At 40.9% G+C, this 21,837-nt stretch overlaps 2 protein-coding genes across 18 annotated transcripts in view; both read right to left on the reverse strand.

The window, feature by feature from the left end:
* The window catches only part of HELZ (helicase with zinc finger), a 154,473-nt gene that overhangs the window by 22,642 nt on the left and 109,994 nt on the right, over positions 1 to 21,837 (reverse strand). For all 17 annotated transcript variants that reach the window (XM_060395908.1, XM_042256542.2, XM_060395909.1 and 14 more), the window contains 7 exons: positions 20,787 to 20,838; positions 19,643 to 19,833; positions 17,755 to 17,962; positions 8,726 to 8,805; positions 5,919 to 6,468; positions 5,284 to 5,524; positions 3,984 to 4,497 (listed from right to left, as the gene is read on the reverse strand). In XM_060395908.1, coding sequence (XP_060251891.1) covers positions 3,984 to 4,497; positions 5,284 to 5,524; positions 5,919 to 6,468; positions 8,726 to 8,805; positions 17,755 to 17,962; positions 19,643 to 19,833; positions 20,787 to 20,838 — 1,836 coding nt within the window. The remainder of the gene's footprint in view (positions 1 to 3,983; positions 4,498 to 5,283; positions 5,525 to 5,918; positions 6,469 to 8,725; positions 8,806 to 17,754; positions 17,963 to 19,642; positions 19,834 to 20,786; positions 20,839 to 21,837) is intronic.
* Positions 12,105 to 12,678, reverse strand: LOC101118037 (cytochrome c-like). Its single transcript, XM_042256546.2, has one exon. The coding sequence runs from the start codon at positions 12,607 to 12,609 to the stop codon at positions 12,292 to 12,294; it is 318 nt and encodes a 105-aa protein (XP_042112480.1). The 5' UTR covers positions 12,610 to 12,678; the 3' UTR covers positions 12,105 to 12,291.

A 21,837-nucleotide genomic window follows, 5' to 3' on the forward strand; every position in this document is an offset into this window, starting at 1 on the left:
AGAAGAAATCAATAACAGCAGGAAATTTGGAGCAATATTTGTTTTCTCTAATTTTGCCAAATATATATACCTTAGACATGGAACTAGAAGTTCTGGCCAGGGCAATTAAGCAAGAAAAAGAAATAAAAGACATCTACGTTAGAAAGAAAGAACAAAATTATATTTGTAGATGGCATCATCTTCTATATAAAATATCCAAATTACCCACACAAAAAAATCAATTAGAGCTAACAAAGAGCTCTGCAAGTCTGAAGATACACAATCAATACACAGTCAACTGTATTTCTAAACACTAGTAGTGAACAATCAAAAAAACTGAAATTAAGAAAACATTTACAATAGCACAAAAAATATACTTGGAATAAATTTAACAAAGGAAGTGTAAGAAATAATTGGAAAATTAAAAAACAGTACTGAAAGGACTTTTCAAAGACATCTCATGTTCAGGTACCAGAAGACTTTATATTGTTAAGATGTCAATACTTCCCAAGTTAATCTACAAATTTAAAGCAATCCCTTTTAAAATCCCAGCTCGCTCTTTTTTGCAGAAACTGACAAACTACCCTAAGTTCAAAGAACTTAGGTAATTCAAAGAACCCAGAATAGCCAAAATTATCTTGAAACAGGAGAACAAAGTACAAAGGCTCCTACTTCCCAACAGGAAGCTCAGCACAAAGCCACAGTAACACACGCAGCGTGGTCGGCACGAGGACACACAGATCAGTGAACAGAACTTAAGAGCTGATTTAAGACATCTATCTCACAAAATGCACAAAAATTATTTCAGAATGGATCAGAGAATTAAACGTAAGAACTAAAACTAAAGAACTAGGAAAGGCAGAGGTAAATCTCTGTGACCTTGGACTAGACAACCACTTCTTAGACATGACACCAGAAGCATGATGATCAAAGGGAAGACAGACAAACTGGACCTCATCTAAACCAGAGCCTTTGCTGCACCAAAGGGTGCTCTCAAGAGGGCGAAAAGACAGCCCACAAAACGGGAGAAAATGCTGCAGATTATGTGAGAAGAACTTAGTATCTAAGACACGCATAAAAACTCTTACGACTCCACAACACAAAGACAATCGTTTTTCAAAGCAAAGGATCTGAATGGACATTTCTCCAAAGAAGATGTACAAATGGCCAATACGCATATTAGAAGATGTTGAGAATCATTAGTTGTTAGGGAAATGCAAATCAAAATGAAATACCATTTCACACCCACTAGGATGGCTATAATTTTTTTTTTTAAAAAAAGGACAAATTAGAATAGAAAATGATGCAAGACACTGTGGATAACAGTTTGGCTACCTCTCAAAAACAGAGTTACCATATGACCCAAGAATTTCAGGTATAAGAGAACTGAAAATATACTTTCACACAAAACTTGTTCATGAATGCACACAGATATATTATGCATAATAGCAAAAGAAAAAAAAAAGGAAACAACCCAAATGTCCATCAAATGATGAAGAGATAAACAAATGGCAGTATATGCATACAACAGAGCATCTCGCAGCCGTGAAAAACTAGGAGGTATCGATGCACGCTACGAAGCGGAGGAGCGTCAAAAGCGTGACGCTAACCGAGAGAGACACAGAAGGCCACGGGTATGGTCCCCTTTGCACCAACAGTCTCTGCAGGGACAGAGAGCAGGCCATTAGCTGTTGGGGGCTGGAGGCAGAGAGGGTTGGGGAGTGACTGCCCCACGGTCACGGCGACCCTCTTAGGGTGACAGAAATGTTCTGAAGTTAGATGGCGGCGGCTGCTGCACGGCATGGTGCATATACGAAAATCCACTAAATTTTACTCTAAAATGGATACTTTCAAGTGAATAAAATAGTGAATTGGAACAAATTACCCCCAAAACAGACAAATCAGATATATATAAATGTCCCTATGACACTTTAAAATCAGCATCTATAGCAAAAAATTTGCAAAATATGAATAAATCATTTCTAAAGCCTTTAGAAATCACAAAGGAACCACCAAAATGAAGTAAAAAAAATATTTTTTCATATCTCAAAATTCTAAATGTTTACCCTGTTTTAAGACATCTGTGATTGATAACGATCACACGAACTTTACACATTCTTATTTCTAATAACTGAGCGTAAAAGGAATAGCTAGACAACATTTTTATAGTGCAAATAGTACCATTTTTGAAGTTTTATAATCCAGAATTGCTATGATTTTTATATCAGTGAAGATCCATAAAGATGCTCTCTGGTAACACCAATATATTTTAAGAAAAATTTCATTTACCTTAAAATGCTTTGTTTGGCAATGCCAATTCTAGGTTAAGCACTGCACATTCTGACGTCTGGGAATCAGACGCTAACTGCCCCAGGCTAAGAAAGCCCCGGGATGGGTGCCAGGAGAAGGCACTGATGGCTGAGAAAGCCTACGCTGGTCAGGGACCCTAACAAGCAAACTTGTGATTAAGAAAATAAAGTGAGTGAAAAGACGAGACACTGAAATCCATTTCCCCAGATTAGACTGGACAAAGCTTCTTGAATGAACAGACTCCTCAAGTCAGTCAGATGTTAAATATTCTAAAACAGTTACAATAAAATGCTCTGGCAGGCTTCATGTTTTAACAATGACCCTTCTACAAGGTCTGAAATAGCACAGTAACAGGGGAATGGAAAAAAATATTTGTAAATGATCTCACCATTAGAGGGTTAATTTCCAAAGTACACAAATAACTCATACAACTCAGTACCAAGAAAGCAAACAACCCAATCAAAAAATGGGCAGGAGACCTAAACAGACATTTCTCCAAAGACATACTGATGGCCAAAAATCACATGAAAAGATGCTCAACATTGCTAATTATTAGAGAAATGCAAATTAAAACCACAATAAGGTATCACCTCACACTGACCAGACTGGCTACCATTAAAAAGTCTACAAATAATAAATGCCGAAGAGGGTGTGGAGAAAAGGGTTCCCTTCCACACAGTTTGTGGAATGCAAGGTGGGGCAGCAGCCACTGTGGAAATCAGTGTGGAGGTCCCTTAACAACTAAAGCTAGAGCTACCACGTGATTTAGCCATTTCACCCCCGGGCGTACATCGGGAAAAGACAAAAATTCTCATTTGAAGAGATACATGTACCCCAAGATATGGAAACAAACTCAGCGTCCATCGACAGATAAATGGATAAAGAGGATGTGTGGCTTTCCCGATGGCCCAGATAGGAAGGGCTACAGTCTGCGGGGTCATAAAGAGTCAGACACAACTGAGCAGCTAACACTCACACACACACACACACACACACACACACAGTGGAATATATGTATGTGTATATGTGTGTGCGCGTGTGTATATATATATAATGGAATACTACTCAGCTACAAAAAAAAACGAATTTTGCCATTTGCAGCAACACGGATGGACCTGCAGATTATCACACTAAGTGAAGCCAGACAAAGTCTCATGTGGTGCCACTCATATGCAGAATCTGTAAAACAGCACAGATGGATCTATATGCGAGGCAGAGACAGGCACACAGATGTAGAAAACTCATGGTCATCAAAGGGGGGTAGGGGGATAAGCTGGGAGTACGGGATTAACTAATACAAACTGCTGTAAATTAAACAGATAAGCAACACAGATGTGCTGTGTAACACAGGGAACAGTATTCAGTATCTTGTAATAACCCACAATGGAAAACAGGTTGAGAAATATGCGTATGTATACATATATAACTAAACCGCTCTGCTGCACACCTGAAACTAACACGATACTGTAAAGCAGCTATGCTTCAATAAAAAACAAACAAATCTTTAAAATGAAGCTGAAAAATAAGTTGCAAGAAAAGATTATATTTACGTAAGATAATCTTTTAAGTTGCAAGAATTTAAGACTATTAAATTCAATAAGATCTGTCTACTATCATTACCAAACGAATTAATATTGATTTTTTCTCACAATCAACTCCTGCTGAAAGGAGAAATGGAGAAGAAAGAAACGCACCTCTTCTAAGCTGGGGAGCGAAGAGGACGACACTGTCCGAGAGGACAGCGGCTGGAGCGGCTCCTGGCCAACAGCGGGCTGGTGGGTCTGCATTTGCACAAAAGGGTTCTGCGGGGGCCTGTGAGGCAATGGAGGTAGGCCGTAGGGGAAACCCGGCCCCATCAGGTGATTCTGCTGTAAGTTAGCAAAAGTCCAAGCTCCATCAGGTGCCAGGTATTTCAGAGGAGGGGTGAGGTGCTCTGATGGCAACGAGAAAGGAGAGCTAAACACTGGGGGCGGCAGGCGCTGTGGGAACGACGGGCTGTTGGCCACTTCCAGGTCTCTGCTGCTGTCAGGGAAGTTTGGAAAGTGGGTGCTGGGGTCTGCGCTGGACGGGGGTGAGGGGGCTGCTGGTGGGCTCCTAGTCTGAATTTGTCTATATTGCAAAAGTCTTGATTGAGGTGGTGGCATGTCAGCTAGTTCCCGTGTTTCACTTTGCTCACGATTGGACAGTTCTCTGAGTAAGTCTTGAAACCTATGTAAGGACGATGAAATATGAGGAGAGCTTAGTCAACTACATGTGCAATGTTTACAAACAAAAGCATAATAACTAGAACTAGCATTAACTCATCTCAAAAGCAAGCATTAATGCTCACAGATGTTGAACTGAAGACACTAAATATGCCCAAGTATCTGATTTCTTTCTTCCCCTTGGCTTTAAAAGCAACTGTCCTTGTCTTTCCATGCGTTTGGTAGCTGGCAGCTACAGAAGGTCACCGTAACAGGGGATCTTACTCAGAAGGGATTAGGAAACGTTTCACTGCAGTCATATGACACACCATGAAACCAAATTCAGAATGAGCACTGAAGACTCAAGCATCTGACTTAAAAGAGGGTAGAGTTTTGTGCAAAAAATATACTGATAGTAAATTTATAATGCTTAACATTTAACCTCTAATTTAATTCTGTTCTCTTTGCATTTTTTGCATTATGACTGAATACAGAAAAAACACCCACAGTGATGGTACATGTCTCTTTCACAAGAGACTGCAAAGCCAGAGGCCACATAAATGCACGGTCCGCAGCAGACCTTCCACGCCTAGGTTTTCACAAAAGTTACTTCTAAAAAGGTGTTCTGTATTTTAGAGTCAATCGACAGAACTGTGCCGCAGTTGCCTAGAAGGCTGGCATCCAGTCTCTTTGGGACAGTATTCCCGTATGAGGCTAAAAGGACGACACTCAAGAGAGAAAACAGCGAGGAGGCCCCGCCTCGGGGCCCTGCTCAGCCTGCTGAAGTGAGTGGGAGTCAGCTGTTTCTGACCGTGAGTCAGTTGTTTCCGCTTCATCTTCGGCACTGCTGGGGAGCTTCCAGTCCGCTCTCGCTGGGGGCTGATGCAGTCCAACGGGCGGCTGGGGAAGGTGCTGGAGGTGCGGGTGCGGGTGGGGGTGGTGCGGGTACGGGAGGCCACCCTGCCTGAGGCAGGCGTGGTGCTCACCCCACTGCTGCAGCCGCACGTGCTGCTGCCTCAGGGTCTCCAGAGCCACGCTCCCGGGCACACGATCTGCAAACACATTTGCAACAAGTTTGAGTTTCCAGCATTGAGGGTTTCACGTTAACTTCCTCAAGAAGGTTTACAATCAGACATTCTCCACAAAGGCACAGCTACCATGTGAGTTTGGAGAAAGCAGGACTTCTAATTTCGCCAGTAACTAAATCGCCGTGATGATGGGGATTCCTCCTCACCTACAGCATGGCGCAACCTGGCACCAACTGTGCACTTGGTTCTATATAGCATTTGGAGCTAGATTCTGATTATTACACTAAGTGATTCTTTCGGCCAGCATTATGTGAAGAAACGAATCAATCCTGATTCCAATGAACACGGTACAGCACACGTCACTGAAGGAAGGAAACTCTCAGACGCCGTCCTGTCCTGCGGGGACCGGAGAACTCACCCAAAGCCTCCCCCATCGGCAGGCCCGGGGGGCTCTCGTCCGGGAAGCTGTTCAGAGGTGAAGGCAGGATGGGGCCCGGCTGCGCGAGGGCCCGCAGGGGACTGTGGCCCTCCGGCAGCACGGGTGGGGGCTGCTGCTCGGGAACCACAGCCTCCGCGGGCGGGGACTGCGGTCGGTGGGGAACCGCGTTATTGAAAAAAGCGCTGCCGGGGCCGGCTGGGTAGGCAGGGGAGAGCTGAGGCGGTGGCGGGCCCAGCTGAGGGGCCACCTGACTGGGCTGGGCAGGCACGGGGCTCGGCTGTTCAGGCAAGGTACTCTGCTGCTGATTCAGCAAGGCGTGCTGCTGCGGGATTGGGAAGGGTGGTCTCGGGAGCTGGGGGAGCGGATGAAAATGACGACCGGGGATGGCGTACTGTGCATGGGGGGCCGGGAGAGGAAGGTTTATGTGTCTTGGGGTGAGATTATCTTTGCGATGAAATTTGGGATTGGGATAAACAATGCCAGGACGTGATTCAGGACTTCTGTTCTGTGGGTTTGATTCCAAATCAATCTAAAAAAAAAAAAACCGGAGAAATATTTTTTAGCTGCAGAAGCTCTAAGCCCTGTGGCTCCCCACCGCTCCTCCCCTCAGCACTTCTAAAGGGTGTGCTCCATTCTCATCAGTAGGAGCCGGAGGCTGCTGCCTGGTAAATCACTCCCTGACAATCAAGAGCACATGCTTTACATCAGGAAAGATGAAACGGAAAAAACAGCATATTACATCTGAGTCATAAAGAGAGATACTACTATTTTATTAGCATATTGACTTTGAAAACACCATTTTTTTTAAACACTCCCTTCCTTGGAAAGATAACCAATTATTTCCTTCTGATATAAATCATTGAAGTGTATTCTTTCTTTCTGATTTTATTGCTTTTATACATCTCTTCAAACATCTCCTCAAACATATCTACATTAAAATAAAAAACTTGTCTCAACTCAAATAACTTTGAAGTGAACAAAAAAATAAGTACTGCATCATCTTTGAATAACCAGTCTGCCTGCTGACTTTTGCCGTCATTCCTTCAACAAACACTTACTGAGGGCGCACCAAGGGCACTGTGCCCGGTGTGAGAGATTAAAGGCACAGGGAGTCTGTTTCTGTACCATCCAGAGTGCAGAGCGAGGGCTGGCACCATGGCTCCCAGGCCGCTTCCCGTCCACTACATTTTCGTACAGAAAGTTTTAATGGAACACAGCCACACTCATTCGTTTACATGTCGTCTGTGTCTGTTTTCTCACGATGATGGTAGAGGTGAATAGTTGCAACAGAAGCCGTATGGCCCACAAAGTCTGAAAATTTACTATCTGGCCTCTTACAGAAAGTTTGCTAAAATCTGGCTCGGAGTCCAGTAGAGGACATCAACACGTAAACGTAAAATCAGAGATGCTGTAAGAGGATGTGACGTGAGAGCCCACAGCCTGAGAAAGTCAAAGGTGACTTCACAGAGGTGATGACGCTTGAGCTGAATCTTTACAAGAGGCTGGAGTTTTGCAGTGAGGGAAAGACATGCTAGATAAAGGGAACAGCTTACACACTGAGATAGGAGAGGAGAGAAAAAGTACGGTGGATCTGCGGGGATGAGAGTTTTGTGTACACAGAGCTACAGCTAGGCATGCATGCTAATTCCCTCCTCCTTGACATCAAATGGGCTTCCCTGGTGGCGCAGAGGGTAAAGCGTCTGCCTCCAATGTGGGAGACCCGGGTTCAATCCCTGGGCCAGGGAGATCCCCTGGAGAAGGAAATGGCAACCCACTGCAGTATTCTTGCGTGGAGAATCTCATGGACAGAGGAGCCTGGTAGGCTACAGTCCACAAGGTTGCAAAGAGTTGGATACGACTGAGTGACTTCACTTTCACTTTCACATCAAATGAAACTTCAAGAGCCCAATTACACAAGACCTGGGATGATTCAATACTGAATATAAACATTTTTCTTTTAATCTCATAAACTGTGGTAAGCTACTGAAGGTTTTTAAGCTACGGAGTGCTATCTTCCTCCTGAAACACAAGGGACGTGACTGCAAGAGGAGAGATTAGTTTTCACGGAAACTTCCTCTGAGGCTGGTGATGAAGAAGTAAGGGTGTCTGAGGACAAAAAGTGTCAAGTCCAAAGTTCTCAGCTAGTGGGGTGAAATCCTGAGGGTTTAATCTCTAAGGCGAGGTCATCTTCTGATCCTGAGAATAATGGCAGAAGGTACCCAGTCATCAAAAGAGCTGTTGAGTCAACTGGGCAAAGGGAGCCTGGCACACGCAAGAGACACATGGAGGTGCCCCACGGGTCCCCTGAGAGCAGAAAACGTGACCCTCCAGTAGCGCTCACTCAACCAGGGTGCGGTTCTCCCCTGCCTGGTCCATGAGCACAGACGCAGATGAACAGACAGGGTGAGAGTTAAGGATGGACACAGCAGGCACGGCGAGAGAGGGACTTGAGAGCATGGAGTCTCCCTTCACTCAGCAGCCCTTCCCAATCGGAGGCAATGTTTAATGACACAGCTACAGCTATGTCTTCACCTGCTACTTTACCATAAGAAGTCTCTAAGTTTGAGTCCATCACTGAGTAACATAGTTTGAGAAAAGCACTCTGATAGACACAGTGATGCCGCAAAGCAGCAGCAGAGGGCGAGAGTGCAGCGTGCCCACTAGACCCTCACCAAACAGCGAGACGTAAAAGGGGAGCTAGCTTTCTGTGAAACGCCAGGACTCTAAGACGCTCAGGGGAACTGAGTCCATAAGCACAATGCACTCACTGAAGGTAAATCTCGTACCTGTTTGGCTTCTGCAGGTTTCTTCTCCGGCGTCCGAACCTGACTGATTTCAGGGCCAGGATTATTTGTATCACTCTTACCTAAGGAGATATTATAAAGCTGTTATACACTGTCTCCAGTAGACGTCACAAATTCCAATGACTATTTAATATTAGATAAAAAGTAGCATATTTTAAACATTTTTTCACCCATTATTGATTATTACTACTTTGGTTTTGCTCTTAAAATTTTGGAGTTGCAATTTCTCTGCAAGAAAGAAAATTTATAAATGAAGCAAATTTCTTTGACAAGGCAAAAACTCAGTAAGGGATAACCTTAAAACATCAAATAATCCGAAAGATAACTTCCCATTCTCCAGGAGTTTCCAGCCTCATTTTTGTAGACTAGACATAGAAAAGGCCTTCGTGTTCCTGCCTATGTATGGCTTAATACTTTGGCCACTTACAAGTGCAATTAAGTGAAAATCCAAATAATCTGTCAGTTTTACTTAGTAAAGGAATCTAAGATCCCCTGGAGGAAGGCATGCCAACCCACTCCAGTATTCCTGCCTGGAGAATCCCATGCACAGTGGAGCCTGGTGGGGTGCAGTCCATGGGGTCGCAAAAAGCTGGAAATGACTGAAGCAACTTAGCACACATGCACGCAAAGGAATCTAAACTAAATAAAAGATATTCTGAAAAGAATGCAGTTATATTTTCAAAAGTAACAGCTATCAAACTAAACATAAGTGGATGATAAATAATAAAGGAAGTGTATTAAGGTTAAAAAATCACAATTATAATAGACAAATAATGCTAGTTCATGCATGTGAAAGGCTTTTAATCTATAAGAACTAACTACTGGATATTCTAAATCTCTTGAAAGAATCCTTAATTTGAGTTCTTCCCTGAAAACATTCTTTTAAGAATGCCGGTGGAACTCTGTGCCAAAACAGCTTCACTACTAAACCTCAGAAATGAAAACTACAACACCCAAGATGAAAATAAACCAGATGGAGTCAGCAGATTAGACACTGCAGAAGAAAAACCGTGAACCTGAAGGCATTAGCAGGAGAAACAAGGCTTGATGAAACACAAAAAGGAAAAAAGAGTTTTTTTTTAAAATGAAAAGGGCATGCATGAACTGTGGGAAAATTTTAGCTCAGTTCAGTTCAGTCGCTCAGTGGCGTCCGACTCTTTGCGACCCCATGAACCGCACGCAGCACGCCAGGCCTCCCTGTCCATCACCAACTCCTGGAGTTCACCCAAACTCATGTCCACTGAGTCGGTGATGCCATCCAACCATCTCATCTTCTGTCGTCCCCTTTTCCCCCCTCCTTCAATCTTTCCCAGCATCAGGGTCTTTTCAAATGAGTCAGCTCTTGGCATCAGGTTGCCAAAGTATTGGAGTTTCAGCTTCAACATCAGTCCTTCAAGAAGCCTAATAAATCTATGCCCCAACCAGTAATGCTGAAGAAGCTGAAGTTCAACGGTTCTATGAAGACCTATAAGACCTTCTAGAACTAAAGCCCCCAAAAGATGTCCTTTTCATTATAAGTGATTGGAATGCAAAAGTAGGAAGTCAAGAAATACCCGGAGTAACAGGCAAATTTCACCTTGGAGTACAGAATGAAGCAGGGCAAAGGTTAATAGTTTTGCCAAGAGAACGCATCGGTCATAGCAAATACCCTTTTCCAATAAACACAGGAGAAGACTTCATACATGCACATCACCAGATGGTCAATACCGAAATCAGACTGATTATATTCTTTGTAGCCAAAGATGGAGAAGCTCTATACAGTCAGCAAAAGCAAGACCGGGAGCTGACTGTGGCTCAGATCATGAACTCCTTATTGCCAAATTCAGGCTTAAATTGAAGAAAGTAGGGAAAACCACTGGACAATTCCAAATCAAATCCCTTATGATTATACAGTGGAAGTGACAAACAGGTTCAAGGGATTAGATCTGACAGAGTGCTTGAAGAACTATGGATGGAGGTTCATGACATTGTACAGGGGGCAGGGATCAAGATCATCCCCAAGAAAAAGAAATGCAAAAAGGCAAGATGGTTGTCTGAGGAGGCCTTACAAATAGCTGTGAAAAGAACAGAAGTGGAAGGCAAAGGAGAAAAGGAAAGATATACCCATTTGAATGCAGAGTTCCAAAGAATAGCAAGGAGAGATAAGAAAGCCTTCCTCAGTGATCAGTGTGAAGAAATAGAGGAAAACAACAGAATGGGAAAGACTAGAAATCTCTTCAAGAAAATCAGGGACACCAAGGGAACATTTCATGCAAAGATGGGCTCAATAAAGGACAAAAATGGTACGGACCTAACAGAAGCAGAAGATACTAAGATGAGGTGGCAAGAATACACAGAAGAACTATACAGAAAAACCCAGATAATCACGATGGCGTGATCACTCACCTAGAGCCAGATACCCTGGAATGCGAAGTCGAGCGGGCCTTAGGAAGCATCACAAGAACAAAGCTAGTGGAGGTGATGGAATTCCAGTTGAGCTATTTCAAATCCTAAAAGATCATGCTGTGAAAGTACTACATTCAGTATGCCAGCAAATTTGGAAAACTCAGCAGTGGCCACTGGACTGGAAAAGGTCAGTTTTCATTCCAATCCCAAAGAAAAGAACTGTTAAGAATGCTCAAACTACCTCACAATTGCATTTATCTCACACACTAGCAAACTAATGCTCAAAATTCTCCCAGCCAGGCTTCAACAGTACATGAACCATGAACTTCCAGATGTTCAAGCTGGATTTAGAAAAGACAGAGCAACCAGAGATCAAACTGCCAACACCCGCTGGACCACGGGACAGGCAAGAGGTTCCGGGAGAACACCGACTTCTGCTTTACTGACTATGCCAAAGCCTTTACCTGTGTGGATCATAACAAACTGTGGAAAAGTCTTTAAGAGATGCGATTAACAGACCACCTGACTTGCCTCCTTTGAAGTGTGTGTGCAGGTCAGGAAGCAACAGAACTGGGCATGGAACAACGGACTGCGTCCAAATCAGGAAAGGAGGGTGTCAAGGCTGTATATCGCCACCTTGCTTATTTACCTTATATGCGGAGTACATCATGAGAAATGCTGGACTGGATGAAGCATAGGCAGGAATCAAGATTGTCGAGAGAAATATCAATAACCTCAGATATGCAGATGACACCACCCTTACGGCAGAAGGCAAAGAAGAACTTAACAGCCTCTTGATGAAAGTGAAAGAGGAGAGTCAAAAAGCTGGCTTAAAACTCAACATTCAGAAAACTAAGATGGCATCTGGTCCCATCACTTCATTGCAAATAGATGGGGAAACAATGGAAACAGTGACAGACTTTATTTTTGGGGGGAGGCTCCAAAATCAGTGCAGATGGTGATTGCAGCCACAAAATTTTTGTTTGTTTGTTTTGTTTTGTTTAGCCACAGACCAATCTTATTTAAATCAAGACTGTCCAACAGAATTATTCCATCAGCCATTCATGATCTGAATTCTAGTGTATGAGATCAATTTAAATATGGTACACATAAAAAGTCATGAGACACTTCTGTTTCATAATAAATAAGGCAGTGGCCAACTATTACTCATTGGTAGCTTTTTGGAGATAAGCTATCAAGTCCTCCCTTTCTCCCTTCTTCTTAATGCCAGCAAAGATCATCTTGGTTCCAGGGATGTACTTCTTGGGATTCTCTAAGTACTCCATCAGCGTCTCCTCTCCCCAGGTGATACCTTTGTTTTTGTTGGCATCTGTGTAACAGAATCCAGCAGCCTGACCTGTCTTTCGTCCAAATAGACCATGGAGGTTTGGCCCAGTCTTGTGCTTCCCTCCCTTTTCCACAGTATGGCACTGGGCACACTTCTGAACAAAAATCTTCTTGCCCTTCTCAACATCACCCATTTTAAAATCATTCTTTTTCTGTGCGCGACTGAGAAGTTCCCGCTCACAAGCCGAACGTCCCGTTTTCTCGCAGCCATGAAATTAAAAGATGCTTGCTCCTTGGAAGAAAAGTTATGACCAATCTAGACAGCATAATAAAAAGCAGAGACATTATTTGCCAACAAAGGTCTGTCTAGTCAAAGTTATGGTTTTTCTCGTAGTCATGTATGGATGTGAGAGTTGGACTATAAAGAAAGCTGAGCACCAAAGAATTGATACTTTGGAACTGTGGTGTTGGAGAAGACTCTTGAGAGTCCTCTGGACCTCAAGGACCTCCAACCAGTCCGTCCTAAAGGAGATCAGTCCTGGGTGTTCATTGGAAGGACTGATGCTGAGGCTGAAACTCCAATACTTTGGGCACCTGATGCGAAGAGCTGACTCATTTGAAAAGACCCTGATGCTGGGAGAGATTGAGGGCAGGAGGAGAAGGGGATGACAGAGGATGAGATGGCTGGATGGCATCACCGACTCAATGGACATGTGTCTGAGTGAACTCCGGGAGTTGGTGATGGACAGGGAGGCCTGGCGTGCTGCAGTCTATGGGGTCTCAAAGAGTCAGACATGACTGATTGACTGAACTGAACTGAACTGAATAAATGGGTAGCTAAAATTCCAGAAGAGAAAAAGAGGTGAGACAGAAACAAATTCTAATGTAATATAAGTCAAAGCTTTCCAAATTTGATGAAAACTGTAAACCCACATATCCAAGAAGCTCAACAAACCCTAAATCCAAGAAGCATGGATAAAACTACTCCAAGGAATATTATCATAATCAAACTACTAAAACTAGTATAAAAAGAAACTCTTAAAAGTAGTTAAAAGTAGTTGGAGAAAAAAAGACATGTTATATACAGAAAAACAAAGATAAAGATGATATCAGATTTCTCACTGGAAACAAAGTAAGCAAGAAAACGAAAAGATAAAAACTATCAACCAAGATTCTCTACCCTGGAAAAACCTTTCAAAAACGATAGTGAAATAAAAACACTTTCAGACATATAAATGCTGAAAGAATTCATCACCAACAGGCTTGAAGTACAAGGAGTGTTAAAAGAAGTCCCTCAGGCAGAAGAAAACTTATTCAAATCGAAACAGGAATATCAAGATTATCAGAAATACTAACTACATGGAGATACAAAAGATTATTTCTCTTATTATTAAAACACTTTAAAAAGGTACTTGGCTATTTCAGTGAAAATAATAACAATGTTTGGGGCTTATAACATACGTAAAAGTAAAATGCATGAGAACCATACTTAAAGGCCAGAAGAGGAAAAACGGAAAGACTGTAACGTTCTCCTGCTAACCTGGAGCGATGAGACATAGGAGGGAAAGGGAACTGTGGTGAATTAGGGATGAATGCTATTAGCCTTAAAGCAAATACTAAAATAATAAAAAGAGCTACAGCTGATAATCCAACAAAGGAGATAAAATGCAAACAAAAAACATGCAACTAATTCAAAAGAAGGCAGAATCAAAGGAAAAAGGGACAAAACCAGATTGGACAAATTTAAAACAGATAGGAAGATGATAAAATTATAACTATCAATAATCACATCAAGTAGAAATGTTCTAGATCTCCCAACTAAATGGCAGAGATTGTCACATCAGATTTTTTGTAAACTAAAAGAAATGCACTTTAAGTATAAAGACACAAATAGATTAAAAATAAAGTTAAAACAAATACTGTGCTATCACTTTCCAAAAGAAAGCTGAAGTGTCTGCACTGATGTTCAGCAAAGTAGAGCACAGAGCAAAGAATATTATCAGAGAAAAAGAAGTTCATTCCATAATGAAAAATGAGTTAATTAATCAGAGTTGCTGTTCAGTAGCTAAGTCGTGTCTGACTCTTTGCGACCCCATGAACTGTGGTGTGCAAGGCTTTCCTGTCCTTCACTAACTCCCCGAGTTTGCTCAAACTCACGTCCAAGAGTATATAATCCTAAATGTTTATGTACCCAACATCAGAAACTTCAAAAATCATCAAGCAAAAATCAAAGGAAAAATAGATAAACACCAATGATATTTGGAGAATTCAGTATTCCTCTCTCAATATCCATTTTTTAACAGGTAGACAGAAAATCAGCAAAGACAAAGCAGCCTTGAACAGTCCTATCAAGCAACCTGACCTGTAGCACTGGAGTGCTCCACTGTCACCCAATGTGCATGGAGCATTAGAAAGACAGACCACATCCTGAGCTGTAAAACAAATCTCAATAAGTTCAAAAGGATTCAAGTCATGCAAAGTGGGTTCCCTTATCACAACTGACTGAAAACTAGAAAGCAGTAAGAGAAAAATACTTAGGAAAATCTCTAATAACATACCTAAATTCACCTTTCAGAAAATGTCCTGGACTGAATGAAATAAAGATATAACCCTGGGATTCTACAGGATGCACTACTGGGGAGACACTATACCAATCCAGGCCTTCACCTTAACAAAACACATGCAAGGTTTGTAGTTTGAAAAATATTTTTTTTAAGGGAGAAAGTAAAGACCTTAAAGAAGAGAGAGACACTCTGTTCATATATCAGAAAATTAAATATTAAGATGTCAGTTCTCCCCCAAAACTGACCCACAGATTCAACCAATTCTAATCAAAATCCCAGCAGGCTTTTTAGTAGAAACTGACAAGCTCATTCTAAAATGTAGGTGAAAATGCAAAGGACCTGGAATAGATTCTTCTGAAAAAGAATAAAGTTGGAGGACTCATACTACCTGATTTTAAGACTTTCATAAAGCTATAGCACTCAGGAGGAGCATATTTGGCACAAATAAGCACGTGTACCAGCAGAAGACAGCAGCCTTCACATACGTGGGAAACTGATTTTAACAAAGGCACCAGGTGATTTTAACGGAGGAAAAATGGTGCTGGCTGTTTACAACAGCCGGGACATGGAAGCAATCTAGATGTCTATCAGCAGATAAAAGGATAAGAAAGCTGTGGTACACATACACAATGGAATATTACTCAGTTATTTAAAAGAATGCATTTGAATCCGTTCTAATGAGGAGGATGAAACTGGAGCCTATTATACAGAGTGAAGTAAGCCAGAAAGAAAAACACCAATACAGTATATCAAGGCATCTAGATGGAATTTAGAAAGATAGTAACGATGACCCTGTATGTGAGACAGCAAAAGAGACACCGATGTAAAGAACAGACTATTGGACTCTGGGAGAGGGCGAGGGTGGGATGATCTGAGAGAACGGCACTGAAACATGGATATTACCGTGTGTGAGACAGGTCGCCAGCCCAGGTTCAATGCATGAGACAGGGCACTCAGGGCTGGTGCGCTGGGATGACCCTGAAGGATAGGATGGGGAGGGAGGTGGGAGGGGGGTTCAGGATGGGGAGCACATGTACACCCATGGCTGACTCATGTTAATGTATGGCAAAAACCACCACAATAATGTAAAGTAAGTAGCCCCCAATTAAAATGAGTTAATTTTAAAAGAATAAATTTTAAAAAATGGTGTTGGAACAACTGACCATACATAAATGCAAAATAAAATGACCCTAAAGGAAATTTTCAATTCTTACCTCATACCATATATACAAATTAACTCAAAGCAGAGTTAATATAACAGCTAATATAACAGCTGAAACTACTAAACTTCTAGAAAAAAACACAGAAGGCAAAAACGTTTCAGACATAATGCCAAAAATATGGTACACAGAAGAAAAAAAAATGAATAAACTGGACTTCATCAAAAACGGAAACTTCCATTCTTTGCAAGATATTGTTAAGAAAATTAAAAGGCAAGAGACAACCTAGAAAATATTTTCAAAACACACATCTAATTAAAGATTTTTATCCAGAATGTATAAAGAACTCTTATAACTTAGTAAGACAAGCCAGTAAAAAAGTAGACAAAAGATATGAATAGACACCGCATCAAAGACGTATACATAACAAATAAACCCAATGAAAAGACACTCAACCTCACTGGTCACCAGTAACATGCAGAACAACACAGTAATTGGATACTATCAGATATCCATGAGCAAGGGTAAAATTTAAAAAGCTGATGGCGCTATGAACTAAGGAGCACTAAGGAGCAACTAGGAATCTCACACACAGTAGAAATTAAAAATGGTTTTGGTCACTTTGGAAAACAGTATGGCAGTTTCTTACAAAGTTAACAAAAGTGCCAACATAACAGTTCAATCCTGGGTATTTACCCAAGAGAAATGAAAATATGTTCGACACATGTTCATAGCACCTTTACTCATGACAGGCAAAAATCAGAGATAATTAAGGCCAGATAAAAACAATCAATGGAGAGACAAAGACAGTGCAGTTCATCCATACAAGGGACTACTAATCAACAGCAGAGAGGAACAAACAACTGATCTAGGCAGCACACATTAATCTCAGAAGTTCAGATTAAGCTAAGTGAACGAGCCCAGACACTGGGATTTGATTTACATGGCAGACGAAAGACAAACGTACAGGGACATAAGTCAGAGGAGCAGTCGCCCAGGGCTGGGGCTGGAGGAGAAGACTGACTGCAAAGGCATAAGAGGGTGTCTCCAGGGTAACGTGAAAACTCTGAATCTCAGCACTGGTGGTGGTGAGCACCTCTATATATGGGTCAAAACACATCAAACTACATTTTAAAAGGCTGAATTTTACCATGTATAAATTATACCCCAATAGACTAGACTTTAAAATATATAGAGGGAAATTTTTCCTTATTTATAAACTCTAGTGGACAAGAGACCAGGATTTGCACAAGAAATAACTCCTTTAGATCAGCTATTGCAGAGCAGCCATTCATGTTCAGTATGCTACAGAAGCATTTAATGGGAGAGGGCTTACTATCTCAGCTTTAAATGATTTTCATTTACAATGATCTACTAACAGTTTTTTCAGAAAATGGATAATATCAATCGTAAGTGACAGGCTGCATGCAAATTCTGTACATCTGTGCACATATCTGTGTGTTCTGGAGAGAGGACCCAGGGTTTCCACATCAGATTCCTTCTCAAAGAGGTCTTCCACGAACGAGTCAGCAATCGTCCTGCTAGGGAGCTTCACATGGTGACACTGCTGGGCACGTCATCAGCTCATGAGCATGGGAAGAGCGGAGTGGCTCACCGTTTCGACTTTGCTCATGTTGGTCCTTCTCCTGATGCTGACTCTGTGGCTGCCCTACGCTGACAGGTGGGTGGTGCCCGAGGCCGTAAGGAATAGGAGACCCACGTCCATGCGTCTGTAAGAGGTTCATGTTGTAGGCCATTGCTGCCTGGTGTGTAATGATTCGAGGATCGACCGCAAACCTGCCCTGGTATCCTGTCCATGGCACCTAGGTTATTACAAGAAATACATTAATTGCTTTAAGGACATTTTGGCAGTCAACCTGCTATAGTGCTATTAATTAGGAAAGAGCAAACACACAGAGATGTTAATTCTACCAAACTGAATAACTACAAAACGAATGTTGGTAGTAACAATTGGAAGACTGATGGTTATATCTTAACTGGCTCTTTGAATCTTTAGTGTGGAAGGGAAAACTGATCATTTCCTGTACACACTAGGTTAGGAAGAAATCAAGGACTTAAACATAGGTATTAACAATTATTTTTTGAGGCATGAAATCATTTTGTAGACTTGAATCATTTTCCTTCGATATGAATGTGCATATGTAACAGATCACCATGAAAATTGCCTTTTAAAGTCATAACTGTATAGATATATGGGTTAATAAACCTGAATAAAAGAACAGGGAAAAAATTTAAGAAAGAATTCAGTCTAAAGAGTCTCAACTCAAAAAAGTACGTATGACTACTCTTTCATATGAATAACCAGATCATTTAAGGTTCATTTACTGTCAGCAAAATTCAAACATGTCACTAGTTTACCAATGCTTCTGATTAATTAAACTACAGAAACAGAAAATTTCTTTAGGTGTGTCTAAATATATAATTGCTGCATATTAACATAAAAGGAATAAATACAATGACATCTGAGCTACCATCTCTATTATTTTAATATAACTGTTAAATGCAGACTCTTAGAAATCTTATATAATAAAAGCCTCTGTGACCTAGTGAAATGAAATCTAGACCCTAAGCGACTTACTTAAAGGAGATGATATATAATGTTGCCAGGCTGTCTGGGAGGAAATAACTCAGCTAAAATTGAAAGTCTATGGGGAGTCGACATAAATGAGATACTTCTTATTGACAGGTGTCCTCACTGGCCCCCGTGACTGAACTATCATGACCAATACGGCTGAAAAATGTCAGCAGCTATGCATTTTTCCATTCTGGGCGTGTGGACAGGGGTGTCCAAGATCCTTGACAACGATCACCTCTATCTGAAATTACAGTACTTGTCTTAAATGAAAGAAATATTTTCTAGGCTAAAAATTCCTGAATTTGGAAATATTTGTTTAACAATAAATTTTTCACTTACCAAAATATTCAAAAATCTTAAAGAAAATAAAAATGAGCTTTACATAAGATGGAAGCCTCTAAAAATCTAGGCAGTCTTAGAAATATTTAATAATGTTTTTAAGTACAGGCAGGATTTCGCAAGGAAGGCGTGGAATTCCTCAGATATGTTTAGATCCAAGGGAGCTAGACTACTCTATGCCTTTCTGTCTCCTTCTTAGGAAGCGTTAGTAAATTATATAAGAATGAAAAAGCAAAAGATGAAATAAAAACATTACTTTACAAAACAAGAGTCCAATTTACTAGCTCTGTTAACTTTTAGCCCAACTTTTCCCAGTAAAAATATTTAAAACAATACAAAGGCTTCTCAATCAAGACATCCAACCTACAGATTTCTTCACAGCCAATGACAATCCAGTAACAAACCGCAAGCAACAATTCACATTTTTTGGGTCGTAAGAGCTGCTTTTAAAGAAGCTTACAGGCATTGAAAAGCTGAAAAAAGAGACTGGTAGAACACTGACTGGGTAGTAATTTAGTGAAGCCCATTTCATCTCATTCGATAGAGAGTCTCTTAAACAGCTACTTACAGGTAAAGGCACGGACATAACGACATTCCCTCCATAGACAGCAGGTACATAAAGAATACTCGTCCCAGTGTGAGGATCGATTCTTTGAACAGGGCTTGGAGATTTCCCCAAATTTGGGTGAGGTCCAAGAGGAGGTGGAGGAGTATATGCTCTGATAGGATTGCCAATAAGCACAGAGGGATTGGGCTGAACTGAAAAACGAATAGAAAAAGGACATAAGAGCTCTACATACTGACATAGACAAAAATAATTAAAGTCATCCCACAGCAAAATATATTTCCTAGGTTTGCTATGAGGTATCTTATAATCAAAGAGTTATCAGTGTGGAAGAGTAAAGCATATTAAAAAAACATACTCATTTTACCACAGTCACTGAAAGTATTTGACTTGAGAGGTACGATGTATTCCTTTTATTAACTTCCCCACAAGGGAAGCCCAAGAATACTGGAGTGGATAGCCTATCCCTTCTCCAGCGGATCTTCCAGACCCAGGAATCCAGCCGGGGTCTTCTGAATTGCATGTGGATTCTTTACCAACTGATCTATCAGGGAAGCCCTTTTATACACTAGCGTAATTTTAAATGTCTTGCAAGGAGCAGGGACATGTCCTTCAAGAGAGACAACCATATACATGCATGCACAGCCAACACTCTCCTAAGAGTAGGAAACATACACAATTCTTCAGAATCAACTTCTGCCCTGCAACTATTACACAGTCATGTACAAAATGGTTAAGCAATTATTGTTTTAAAAGCATAATTCTGAAAATTTTGAAAATTGTTTGTGCTTTTCCTTTTATAATTCTGCAACATTTTGAATCAAATAAACTTTATCTTAAAATGTATAAACAAACTTTTGTAAGATATCAATGATATATCAATATTATATCCAAAACCTTATACTGCACAGGAGGCTAAATGTTCATCCTCACAACGTCTATAGTATGTATCTTGGTGCCCATAAAACCACCCCTTGACAGATATGACAGACATATCAAAGCATTCGTAAGAACAGTTGTGTTAAATAAAATTTGGCTGAGTTCCAAAGTGTCTGTGTGTGTGTGTGTGTCCCTCTCCCCATGAAATTTGGGATAAATGTCTTACATCACAAAAATAAGCTTTCATAGGACTAATTCTTCCACTTACCAATTCCATCATTCTGGAAATGATCATTCTGGTTATGATGGAGGCTTTTCCCCTTTACAGAAAAACACAAATGTATAATTTAAACATACCTAATATGAAAGAACAATAACCATTTTCCTAGTCCCATGCAAAAGAAATGTATGTAACAGCAATTAAAATTTAAAGACTGTGAGTCTGTAATTAATAACCATTAGACGCCTCTGAGCTGAGTTTCTGTTTTAAACACTAAGTCATGGTGCTAGGCCTCAAGTTTCCTCAACTTCAAATTAAGGGTACTTAAAATTCTTTTTTCTTTTTAAATGAGTTTTTGTGTTAAAAGAAATATGCACCAATATGACTGATACCTAAATTCTATTCCTTTGCAGCTTCTCTATCAATTCTCTATGAACTAGATGAGGATGTAAAAGCTCTTTTCGAGGGAAACATATCAGTCTTCAACTCTTGAGGATAAGAACCTTTAAAATAATGACATGGACGTAAACATGCTTTGGGTGTACGATATTTTGAGTATGATTCATGGTGGTCTTACCCTGTAAAATTTACTGAGTGAACAGGAAAATATATAGTGTCATAATCTGCTTAAGATAATGTACAGATTTTCTACAATGGAATGTGGCAGTGCATGTCAGAAGAATCAGAAATGGACATACACTTTAACACAGTAATCGCACGTGTGGGAATCGAAATGTCCATCAATAGGAAATTTACTAAAATAAGCAATGGCAGATTCATACAGTGGCATTAAAAATGACGTCTCTGGGGCAGAAATAACATTTGAAGAAACAATGGCTGTGTGTGTCTAGACTTTAACACATTTTTTTCCCCTTTTCATGGGCTGAACTGAACACACTAAGTCACTGTACAGCACAAGTAAGCACACCACACAACTCACCCTTCAGCCACACGAATGTCTTATTTCGTATTTCACACCTGAAAACTCAAGTAGGGGCAATGGCTACAGCCAGAAGGAAAGTCCATTCTTGACCAGAGCAAAGGTCAGTGATGCCTCATTTATCTCCCTATCAGTTAGCACTCGAAATACCCAGATCGT

The sequence above is a fragment of the Ovis aries genome, chromosome 11 (genome assembly GCF_016772045.2).
Source record: "Ovis aries strain OAR_USU_Benz2616 breed Rambouillet chromosome 11, ARS-UI_Ramb_v3.0, whole genome shotgun sequence".
NCBI lineage: Eukaryota > Metazoa > Chordata > Mammalia > Artiodactyla > Bovidae > Ovis > Ovis aries.

Excerpts from the sequence above, each read along its gene's own strand:
- LOC101118037 (XM_042256546.2), bottom strand. The coding sequence starts at position 12,609 with ATGGGTGATGTTGAGAAGGGCAAGAAGATTTTTGTTCAGAAGTGTGCC.